Source organism: Globicephala melas, chromosome 16 (assembly GCF_963455315.2).
Source record: "Globicephala melas chromosome 16, mGloMel1.2, whole genome shotgun sequence".
In the NCBI taxonomy this organism is placed as follows: domain Eukaryota; kingdom Metazoa; phylum Chordata; class Mammalia; order Artiodactyla; family Delphinidae; genus Globicephala; species Globicephala melas.
The window spans coordinates 68,127,872-68,139,982 of NC_083329.1; the positions used below are offsets into that span (position 1 = coordinate 68,127,872).

The 12,111-nt window shown below is 39.4% G+C and overlaps 1 protein-coding gene across 4 annotated transcripts in view; it reads right to left on the reverse strand.

The window, feature by feature from the left end:
* Positions 1–7,611: 7,611 nt before the first annotated feature.
* REEP3 (receptor accessory protein 3) overlaps positions 7,612–12,111 on the reverse strand; it is a 100,198-nt gene continuing 95,698 nt past the window's right edge. For 3 of the 4 annotated variants that reach the window (XM_030848220.2, XM_030848217.2, XM_060286518.1), the window contains 2 exons: positions 11,808–11,962; positions 7,612–11,122 (listed from right to left, as the gene is read on the reverse strand). In XM_030848220.2, the coding sequence (XP_030704080.1) occupies positions 11,066–11,122; positions 11,808–11,962 (212 nt within the window). In that variant the 3' untranslated portion in view covers positions 7,612–11,065. The remainder of the gene's footprint in view (positions 11,123–11,807; positions 11,963–12,111) is intronic. The other variant, XM_030848219.2, reaches the window with a different exon arrangement.

Here is a 12,111-nt window from a genome sequence, read left to right on the forward strand (position 1 = left end):
GGATGCCTTCTGTTCCAGTCTCTTCCTCTGCTTAAAAGTCAGATCAGTCACGGCCAGAGGAAGAAAATTCTACCTTTTTTGCAGGTAGTGGAAAAACTAACTTAAAGGAGGGATCCAACTGCCATTGCCCACAAGTCTTATTTTAGTGATAAACAGAGCCTATTCTCATTAACAGTAATAATAACAATTATGGAGTTCTTCCTATGCTTTGCCCTTTGTGTTAAGCAGTTGATCTGCGCTATCTCATTAACCCTAAATCCTTACACCACCTCTATACTATAGGTACAAGCTACATTTTAGGGATGGTGAAACCGAGGCGCCAAGCACCATGTGGTAGAGTAACTTGCCACAAAGCAATGGAAGAGCTATTATTTGAACATTGTACCCTGAGCACTTAACATCCTGTATGCTTCTGATTATTCTCAGTGAAGCCCAGCAATCTTTGAGAAAGGAAACGCTAAAACGTACTCAGTTTCAGCTGGTGACTAAGGTGGGACCAAAGGGCCTATTTACGTACTTCGCTCCACATGGGGGAGATTTGCTGTAGGTTGAAGGCTGTGAATAGACATTTTATTTTGGAGGAGACCATGTGATGACTAAGGCTGTCAGATGGAAAAGGGCCAACATCTTTTAACATCATTTTCCTATTGGTTCTGAATTTTTTTTTTTTCCCTTTAGGATATTTCCTCCTCTGGTTTTGTAAACTGACACAAAACATTTGTGCAATGACCTGGGGTATTATGACAGCCTTAGATCAAAATCTAAGGACAACTTGGATGAAGGACAACTTTTAAAAAAGGACACGGTCTGCCCTCGCCTTGGTTAAACAAATCGAATGGAAACGATTTGTTCAGACTGGAGCATCCGACAGACGCAAGCTCTCTGAAACAGCCCTGACGCTTTGGCAAACACCGTTGCTTAGCGAGACGTCAAAACTCCCGCGCGCAAACAAGTGCAGGAGGGGCTCATACGCCAGCACTAAGCGAAGCTCAGGTTTTGGAGAAAATCTAGGGGGCACGTGGAGTTCCTCCCTCTCCTGGTTAGGGGTGGCATGAGGGGAGTGGGGAACAGGAGAAAGAGCTCCCCGGCTAGCCTAATCTGGGTTGACGCCGCTCGCTGTTCAGGGAAGGTGCAAGGGGGGCAGGGGCTAGTCGCCCCGCAGGAGAAAACCTCTGCATCTCAGTGCAGGGCCAGGGGCAAAAAGGAGGGGGAACCCCGCCCTCAGTCCCCAGCAGGATCAGCGCGCCCCTCCCCCCAGGAAACGTGCCCGCCGGTCCCTCCCTCCTTCACCACCTCCTGGGGACGTGGGTTGTAAAAGCCCACGCAGCGGGGCGAACTTGGTGGCCGGTCGGGGCGAGGCACTGGCACGGCCCCAGCACCCCTAACACCCACCGCCCCTCTCCGTGTCCCGCCTCCAGCCTCCCTCCATCAGACCAACACCCCTCCCCCAACCCCCCAGTACAACCACCCCAAACCGCGGCCTTAGCCACCCTCCCCAAACTCCAACCCCCCCCTCGCCCCGCCCGCCGGCCGGCCCTACTCGCGCCCCCTGGGGCGTCTCCCTAGTCTGGACCCCTGTTGTCTGGGCTACAGGGAGGAGCTGCAGCCGCGGTATCCCCGCCCTTCGGGTGCTTGGACTACCCCAGCCCCTTGAACATCTGGGTGCAGGAGTTAGCGTTCCAGATGTGGCTCCTGGGCGGCCAGATGTGCGCGCTCCCCTTCCCCGCGCCTGGCGGCCGGCGAGTCTGGGCGGACGCCTGGGAGGGGCTGGGAGTTTTCCCTCAGAGCTGACTTAAAACCTCAGCCCCCGCGGCTCCCCGCCTTAGCCTCCAAACGCTCCCGGAAGCACTGCCAAAAGGAAAAGTTTCCAACCCAGCCCCTGCCCTGTTGCCGTGCAGCCCTCGGAGCTTCTCAAACCACCAGGGAGAGTAGAGTATCTCTACGGGATTCCCCAAAGAAAAACCCTTATGTTTTGGCCGCGCAATCCCGGTCCGGGCCGTGGGACTCCAGGTGCACAGCGAGCAAACCCCAGCTGCGGAGGAAGAAGATGCAGTTGGCTTGAATTGGGGATTTGCCCTAAGGCGCTCTTTGACTGGTTATGGATTCCATTTTTGATGTTGGAGGTCGTATTCCACCTGGTACGAGCAGTTCAGAGCGGGAGAAAAGCCAAGTGAACCCGGTGACTCAACCCCTTGGAATGTGCCTGGAATAATAAGGGGGACTTGAAAGGTTTTTATGGCCGAGGGGATAGCTGGTGGAGACTAGGTTCCTGCGCCTGCAGTTGGCCGGCGGCCGAGGGGGGCAGTATTGCCTTTTGCAGTGCTGCAACGCCTGCACACAGGACAAAAATAGTCGGAGCATCTGGTTTAAATCAACCAAAAAGCATTTCTATCCGCTTAACCCACTGTCCTACGGAACCGACAGAACAGGACAAGCCAGCTATAATCCCGGTACTCCTTTAACACTCCAGTAATAGCTAAACCCAATCACATTTTACCCCTGGGATTTCTAAGTGTCCTTATGTACAACTGTTGATATTTTATAGATGTTGCAAATTAAACTTCCTTTTCTGAGGTTGTGTGTGGGCATGTGCTCAAGCATTCACATTTGCAAGCAACACTCTGAATATGTTGCCTTTTTTTTCTTTTTGGGTAATTGACATTGTTGAACCGTGCAGCCCTAGAATAGTAAAAAGAAATAAGTATCTGAGGCCAACAAACGGGTTGCTTACGCTACTAAATATATAGCCGCATTTTTCCTCCCTTAACGCCCTACTCAGAATTCCAAAGGCAAGTTGGAACAAAAGGAAAACGTGTCTGAGTGTAAAGAGAGGACTAGTGCCAAGAATTACAGTCACAGGGTAAATAACCTTGTTTTCTCTTTCATCAGTGGCCGCTACCAAACCCCGTTCTTGGAATGTGGCCAACAGTCTGTCTGGTGCAGGGTGCTGCTAATTAGAGAGAGACCATAAACCTCTCTGTCAAAGAGGGCATATGACCTTCCCTTCAAGTCTAAACAATAAAGCTGGAGAACTGCAGACTGCACTCTCCACGCTGGCTGCCCTGCGGATTCCCTAAATAGGAACAGGATGAAGGCCAGGCTTAAGAGGTTACCATAGCTCTGCTCTCACACTTTGAGGAATCGGTCACTCCACTTCCCAGTATAACTTGTTTCAATTACACTCTACATCTATTTAGAGGAGAGCAGCTTGCAGAGAGAACTCATTGTCTAATCTAAATGAGGAAGCAATTATTACTTGCTGCAGTCTAATGTGCTTTGAGGCTGTCAGGTCAAATATCAACCAGATCTCATGTAACTTTACTTTGCACCTTGGAAAATATACCATTTTGATGACAATTATTTATCCCTGCTTTTCTGAAACGCGCTTTTTTTTTTTCTTTCTATTAAGGGTTTTTTTTTCTCCCCTCCTCAGATTTCAAGTCTTTTCTAATTTTAGAATTTGTTATTCCAAGGTAAAGACCACAACTTCTTCTGTACACTGCTTAATGTTAAATACTTCAAACACTATTTCTGGCTTTTTTAATGGGCATCTTCTCAGAATATAGCAAAATAGAATTCCCCAAGTCTTCCTTTCATGTCTAATTTACCTCCCTGGGAGTGCCCTGCAAGCTTTAATTTTATACAACATGTTGTAAACTATAAATAATACAGTTCCACTTTCCTAGAACATATGGAAACTGTTGCCTGCTATATATCCCAACTGTAGTTGCTTTCAGCTTAAAGATTGAATGCAGTTCATCTCCTGTGTAAAAAGGCATTTGGCCCTTTTCTGTGTTTTGTTAGTTAAAACCCCGTATGGAACAACACACGAAAATTCTTCTTGTTGTGAACAGAGCACATAAAAGGCTTTACAAGGTGTGGTTTGAAGAGAGAAGCCATGGAGCAAATGCTGGTGGGAAGGTGAGGAAGGAAGGAAGGAAGGCACTTCCTGAGTGGGTACTCCTCCCGGTTGAGCTACATCCTCTCTTCAAATCTCTCCCTGTTTTTCTTAGCCAATAATTGATAGTAAATTTGGTCTTTATTTTTCCTATTAATTTAAAAAGCATCCTTACTGAAGTGACCCTAAGAACCAAATCTATTACCTACAGATCACTCAAAAACTTCACTCCATTTTAATCTTCTGATAATCTGAAATTTTTGTTAAACGCATAAACAGTAAGAATCATTTCTATGTTAGCTGTTTAAGTATTCTGTGATTGCAAAGATAACCAAGTGTAATGGAATTAACAACACAAGAATCGGAAACTACAATTATTGTGGTTGAGGGTTTGATCACTGTTGAGTGTCGGTGTCTCTACCTGTAAAATAGTGATACTTCCCCAAGTGTGGAAACAAACAAATATACAAATCTTAGTTATCACAACCTAACACAAGGAGCATCACAAGCCTTATAAGGTATAATTCTCCCTCTCCCAAATAAAGCGTGTGCTGCAACATTCCCTTTCTTTGTAAGATAAACTAATAAAATTCAAGATTTGGAATTTTTACATATTGAATTAGTCAAACAACTTTATATTTTAGGGTAAATAGAGTTTCCTTTGGAACTTAATTTTAAGGACATTATGATGGTTAATATAGATATACATATATATGTAATATATATATATCAGCCAGATACTCTAACCTGGCTTCGACTCTTCTCACTCACCTTTTCTAAATTTCAGCATTAAACAATGCTTAGGGGACTTCCCTGGTGGTGCAGTGGTTGAGAATCTGCCTGCCAGTGCATTCGAGCCCGGGTCCGGTAAGAGCCCACATGCCACAGAGCAACTAAGCCCATGCGCCACAACTACTGAGCCTGCGCTCTAGAGCCCGCGAGCCACAACTACTGAAGCCCAGGCTCCTAGAGCCCGTGCTCTGCAACAAGAGAAGCCACCACAATGAGAAGCCTGTGCACCGCAACCAAGAGTAGCCCCTGCTCGCCGCAACTAGAGAAAGCCCATGCGCAGCAATGAAGACCCAAACAGACAAATAAAAACAAACAAACAAAAAAATGCTTAGAAGAGAAAAACTTCTCTTCCAAGGCTGATGTGCAAAACCATCTGCTCTTGCTTTTTTTTTTTTTTAATAAATTGATTTATTTATTTAATCTTTGGCTACATTGGGTCTTCACTGCTCTTCACAACCTTCTCTTTTTGTATTTCCCCAAAATACAGTTGAAAAGATAAGAAACTGTGACAGTTCTATGGAACTGAAGGTTAAAAGTCACCTTGAAAAATTTGCAAGGCTACAAAAAATGTAGTAAAGTTTCAAGAAGTTCTGCCTTAAATAACATTTATGCCCTGAGTACTCCAGGTGAAAGATGATGATGGCTTAAAATAGGGGAAATGAAGGGGAGGTGATTTTAATGGTCAAATTCAGTATATATTTTGGAGAGAGCCGAAAGGACTTACTAATGTATCAGATGTAAGAGGTAAGGGAAAGAAGAGAACCAAGAATTAAAAAAAAAAAAAAACACCAAAAACCAAAACCTGCTTTGAGAGAAACCAAATAAATTATTCAACAACCTAGGAAAAATCAAAGCATAAATAATACTCCATCTGAACATTTGGTAACAATGAATTTGTTATTTTTAAAGCAAGAATTATTTTCCTTAAATTAATTGTTATGCTATCCTACTTGGACATAGGTATTGTGCAGAGCTACCATACACAGTAGACACTCAAGGAATATTTTTGAATGAAAAAATTATTTGATTTGCACATAGTGCCAAAATACCATATTTTCCTTTTTTTCCCTCTTTCCCCTTGTCCTTAATCTGGGATTGCCAGGTAAACTAAGAGTAAATGGGGTGATTTTCCTGCTTTTTTGAGCACAGTCTCTTAGTATCCTATACTTATGGACAGTTATCAATCTTGTGTGTTAAAATTTCAGTTCAAAGCATCGTCTTATAAAAATCAATTTAAAAAATGTTACTAAAACCAGACCATAAGGAGAGAGTTTCAAGAATAGAATACTGATGGGTAGGTAAAAGGCAGAATGTTTTCCAGGGAAAAATGAATCAGTCTCTGACATGATTTTTTTTTTTTTTTTTTTTTGCGGTACGCGGGCCTCTCACCGTTGTGGCCTCTCCCGTTGCAGAGCACAGGCTCCGGACGCGTAGGCCCAGCGGCCATGGCTCACGGGCCCAGCCGCTCCGCGGCATGTGGGATCTTCCCGGACCGGGGCACGAACCCGCGTCCCCTGCATCGGCAGGCGGACTCCCAACCAACTGCGCCACCAGGGACGCCCTCTGACATGATTTTTGTTCCATGAATTTCTTTCTGAAGAACAGTGAACCACTAAAAGGGAGAATAAAACTCTGAATAAAATGCTGCAGTTCATATATTCATTGTATTCTTTTGAATATTTAAATTTCTAACTTCTTTGGATTAACACAAGGATATGTATCCTAATAAAAGCAAAAATATAACTCCATTTGGAAATACATTAAAACATTATATATCATAATGAAGTCACACAAAGAAACTTTTTTAAACACAGGCTTTCTCTTTAAAGTTTAAATGCGAGGCAGACATCTGACTTTAAAACAGATGGAACCCCGGAACATTTCCAGGATACATAAAATTGAATTTTGTGTTATATTTTATGTCTGAGACAGCTAACAATATAAATTGATGGCTAGGGTTTCTGTACTGGTTGTTTTTTCCTACCTTCTTTTTCTAACATTCAATTTAACAGTTGTTTCTTTTGTAATCCTATGGATGAGCATTCCAGAATGTATGATTTTTTTCAGTTATACATGTATATATTTTTTCAGATTATTTTCCACTATAGGTTATTACAAGATATTGAATATAGTTCCCTGTGCTATACAGTAAATTCTTGTTACTTACCTATTTTATTTTATTATTTATTTTTGGCTGTGTTGGTCTTTGTTGCTGTGTGCGGGCTTTCTCTAGTTGTTGTGAGCGGAGGCTACTCTTCATTGCGGTGCATGGGCTTCTCATCGTGGTGGCTTCACTCATTACAGAGCACGGGCTCTAGGCACGGGCTTCAGTAGTTGTGGCACACGGGCTCAGTAGTTGTGGCTCGTGGGCTCTAGAGTGCAGGCTCAGTAGTTGTGGCGCATGGGCTTAGCTGCTCCATGGCATGTGGGATCTTCCTGGACCAGGGCTTGAACCTGTGTCCCCTGAATTGGGAGGCGGATTCTTAACTACTGTGCCACCAGGGAAGGCCCTCTATTTTATGTATAGTAGTTTGTATCTGTTAATCCCATACTCCTAATGTATACCACACCCCTTTCCACTTTGGTAACCATAAGTTTGTTTTCTATGTCTCTGAGTCTGTTTCTGTTTTGTATATAGATTCATTTGTATTATTTTTCAGATCCCACATATGAGTGATACCATATAGTACTTGTCTTTCTTGGACTTAACTTCACTTAGTGTGATATTCTCTAGGTCCACCCATGTTGTTGCAAATGGCAATATTTCAAAGAATGTATATGATTTTTATAATTTGCTCTATGATTTGTATCTTAAGTGTGTACCTATGGTGTCTACTATTTAATCAAGAGACACTCAGTGATAAATAATGTAATTCATGGAACCTAACATATATATTCTGACACAGGAAAAAAAATACAAGTTACCACTAATAAAATGAGTTTATTTTATATTAAAGTTTTGAAAAACCACATTTGTAAAATTACCGCCATACTAGGCCTAAAGATAGCCTTTACAAAGGGATTAAAAATTGCAAAACTGCTTTCTCTTAACTACTAAAGTACATAGATTTAAAAGGTGTTAGAAGAGAAAACGTTAATTCATGGTCAATGTTTAAAGAGTTAAAATACATTATATCTGTAGAAAACTACTAGAAGATTAAATCTTAAAAACATTAAGAGAATAAATGCTGTACTTTCCTTTCAGAAAGCTTTACTCTTAAGTGATGTTTACTGAGAAACATACACTGCATACCACAATAACGATCTTATCAAAATTTATCTAACTGCTTTGCATATGGATCAACTTAAACAGAAACATAGGAAATTGCTTTTCAATACATATTAACTTCTTATTTTTCCTGATAAAAGAAAATCAAAATAAAAATTTAGTTCATTCCAATTAAAAATACAAATTACTAATATTTAACAGTTGTATTATTTCTAATAACACAAAAGTTCAAGCATTCCAGAGTACAAACTGTTACTTAAAAAGAAAGAAAGAAAGAAAGAAAAACATTTATCTAACCAATGTTTTACAGAAATTTGGAATATTTACATATAACACTGTAGAAATCTTTGGTGGTGACATATGGATTAAGTTCCCTGAAAACACTTTAATAATTTTGTTCCATCAATCTGTGTACTCAAGTATTTATAATTGGTAATGCTGGCACCATCATTTTCTACCCAATTCCACATACATATAGGGAAGTGTGTGGAGGGAATCTTATGCAGGGTCTATGGGGGTTTACATAATTAATTCCTTAGCAATAAGGCTTATTTCGGGCCCATTTTTATACCAGAAAAAATATGGTGAACTAAAGAATAGATCAATTAGTACTTCCAAACAAACCCTGGAAATAGTTAATATTATGAACAAGTTGAATGACTATATAATAAAATAAAACACCAGCTACAATTTCTGGATAAACTTTAACAGCTACCAAAACAGTGCCCTAAAGGCTCGTGCAGCATCCAAAGCCCATCTGCCAAGTGGTAAGCAATGGGGGAAGCAAGGCACTGTGCTCTAGGGATTAACACACCTCTTTTAAAAGCATTAGACTTAAAAGCAGAAAAACAAAACATGACCTGTTCCACCTTAAAAGAAACAAAAATTTACGTTTATTATACAAAATTCAAAAGAAAGCATGCTAAAACACACATAAAAGAAAAGAAGCAAATTTAAGAAATGTAAGAAAAGGAAAGAAAGGAAATGATAGACCAGCAAAATGACATTGACTGTATATAAGGATATAACAAACACATGAGGGGAAGCATTGCTCAGTGTAAAGAGATACAATTAAACAGAAGGACTTGCATTATCTCTTTGAAACTAGTGTTGTCCTCCATTAAACGTTTTGATTCTAGAAGTGTAGAGGGATAAATAATTCCTCCAACTTAGGACAGTATTCATGAGTTTACTATAATTAAAGAATAGGTTTAATACTGAAATTAGACTTGAAAAAAAATACAGTGGTGCAAATCAGCCCCCAAAGGTAATGTTTTTGATACAAAGTCACTTACTTACAATGACCTTGTCAGGCAATTTGAGATGACATTGCCTTTGTGTAGGAAAGATAAGCATGGCACAGGTAGCATTTATACTGGGAAGTCTAGTACTAGGCAAAATAAATAAAACTCTCTTCCAAGAGTTTATAACCAGAATTCATAGAAATTTTGAACACAAAGAGTCTTTCCAGAAACGAAGAGGCTAAAAATTAGTCAAGGTAAAATAGATGAAGATATTCATGGAATTAAACTTTGGGGGAAAATAAGTTGAATGAAGTTTTAGTCGGTGGTACTTATCAAGAATGTGAGATGATCTAGAAGACATTTTAAGACTTGTATCAGGAGAAATGTATGAATTATATTAAGGTACTCCTGAGTAAACATTCTGTTCTCTACCAACACTCTGAGTAGGTCCTGAATATACATTGCTAGCTGGCTTCATTTCTTAGAAGGTAGAAAGGTCAAAGATCTTACAAATCTCTCTCACTGCTTTTTCTTTTGGACAAACAGAAAACTCAAGTAAATTATCTGAACAAGTATAATAATACAAATTTGATTACTGATCACTAAAACCATCATCAGAAATATATTTACTTAGAGTTCATAATGCATAGTTACCTATGCCACCTAAAAAACCTCAAAGTTCAGTAACTCAAATTCTCTTGGATTAAAAAAAATGGTATTTTTCTAAAATCTATTATAATAATTTCTAACATGTAAGATTAACAACATTTGTATTTTGCATTGGCAGGTATCTTCAGGAAATTATTTCAGCTAGAAGTGAAGTGATTCAAATGGTTCTAGTCAATGCCAGATTTATAAATCAGCAGCTCGTATCAGTGCCAAGCTTGTGAATGGATTGGCTGTTGGTTAATTTCATGAATTAGAAGATACCTCAGTGCTATACTGGTCTATGACTCCATTTCACAAAAGCTACCACTTTTAAAAGCTGAAAACATAACCAGTGTTAACAAAAACATGCTAAGTTCAACTACACTATAGAGCTAAATGTGGGAAGCTGGTGAGTTTTAAAATAACTTCTTATCTGTAAAGAAGGTAAGTAAAAATAGTTAAAACTGAAAAATAAGCTCTGGTTTTTATTATTAAAATTAAATGAATATAACTAATGAAACCCACAGGAAAAGAGATGATGTAATTCAAGGCATAAATTTGACATGCCAGAATATGACAAATAACAATAAACACAGTGTTAATACAACTTAAAATAAATGTACAGTTGTAAAATAAGTAAACAATTTTCAAGTGTGCAAAACTAGTCAGGAATGAAAGTGCTATGTAGATACCTGGTTTTCAAACATTTGCCTTGAAAACTTTCAGTTGATGGTGGAAAAACTAGAAAGTATTAACAAAGTAAAAATTTGAAGACTATAAAGCGTACTTTATCTTACATTATACCCTTGTTCTATCACTGCTGGATCAGAGGCCTATTTAATTACTATCCTCATGTGATAGAGAGGATAGTAACAGAAATACAGGTAAACACAATACAATATCACAAAGTCTGGTGTATCTTGAACCATAAAAAGACTCTTTTCAAGTATACTGTGGGTTTGTGTTTCACTTTACATCACAGGCACTCAGTGTTCTGAAGAATGTGACAATAGATAACACAGTATTCTATTATTTCTGATATATCTATCTATCAATTTTTGTATAACTACCTTTAGTAGTCAAGATTTGGAAGTAATTGTTAAAGAAATAAAAGCTATTTAAATAGATGAAAGTAAACCCTATCACCACCACAATTTAAAGAATTATTTAATGTATAAATCCTGAATATATGATGTTAGAAAAAAAGTTGATGTATTAGCATAATTTGTCTTGGGATACTTGACATGTACATGACTAAAAATAAACTTGTGGTCTCTTCTTCACTTTGTATTTCAGTGACCCATACCGCACCTGAAGAGAGAAATGTGTTATTATTATGACTTAGGTTTTGAAATAAGACAGGACTTAATAGCTCATAATCACAGTAATAATTTTTTAACTTTTCTGATATAAACAATCAATTATGCGCTAAGTGTGTACTCAATAGACAGCACTACCTATATACTCCAAAATGTAGTTGGCATTATGTTGCATATATGCACAATTAACACTGATAAAAAAGGAAAACTTATTAAAACTGTTATTAACTGTTATTATTTATGCTTTGCTGGGTACATGTCAATGAACATTGCCACAATAATCTGAGGTCATTCGCTGAAATCCTCCACTGCTTTCTGGGCACAAAGACAACATATTATTATGGATAGACTTTTACTATTTAATCCTTATTTAGAGTTGGTTCAGAACAAAAGTACATACTTAATACTGCTTTTTCTTGCATATACGTAGGGCTGGCACTGGGTACTCACATCAACCGTAGGATTTTGCTGTGTGAGAATACCATTTTTTACTTAGAGTGGAAGACTAGGAATCTGCCATTTTCTAAATTTCCAGAGATCGTAATCCATCTGATCTGAACAAAGAATTTTAAATATAGCCGGTGCTCTATTATTCCGACCCTTCATCTATGGATACCCTAAATGCGAATGCAGCAGGAAACCCCTTAATAGTAATCACTGGGAAAACAACTCTATACCTGACTAACCTCTTTTCGGCCTTTCACGGTTTTCACAGATTTCATGCTTTGTGATCTTCGTAGCCCTTTGTGTGTTAACATCTCATCATCTGAATATGGCCCATCCGCTTCTTCATCTGTTTTCTCATCTCCATCTCTCAGTGGAATTCCATCACCTAAACGAGTTGTCAAAACCAGTATGTTTTGGTAAAAGGATGCCAGTCAGCACCGCCTCTTCACCCTGTCTATTGGCGGCTCTCTGCATTTGCCAGCTTGCTCTTCTCCCTGTCTCATCTGGAAGGCGTTCCCTGCCCTTTACCATCAA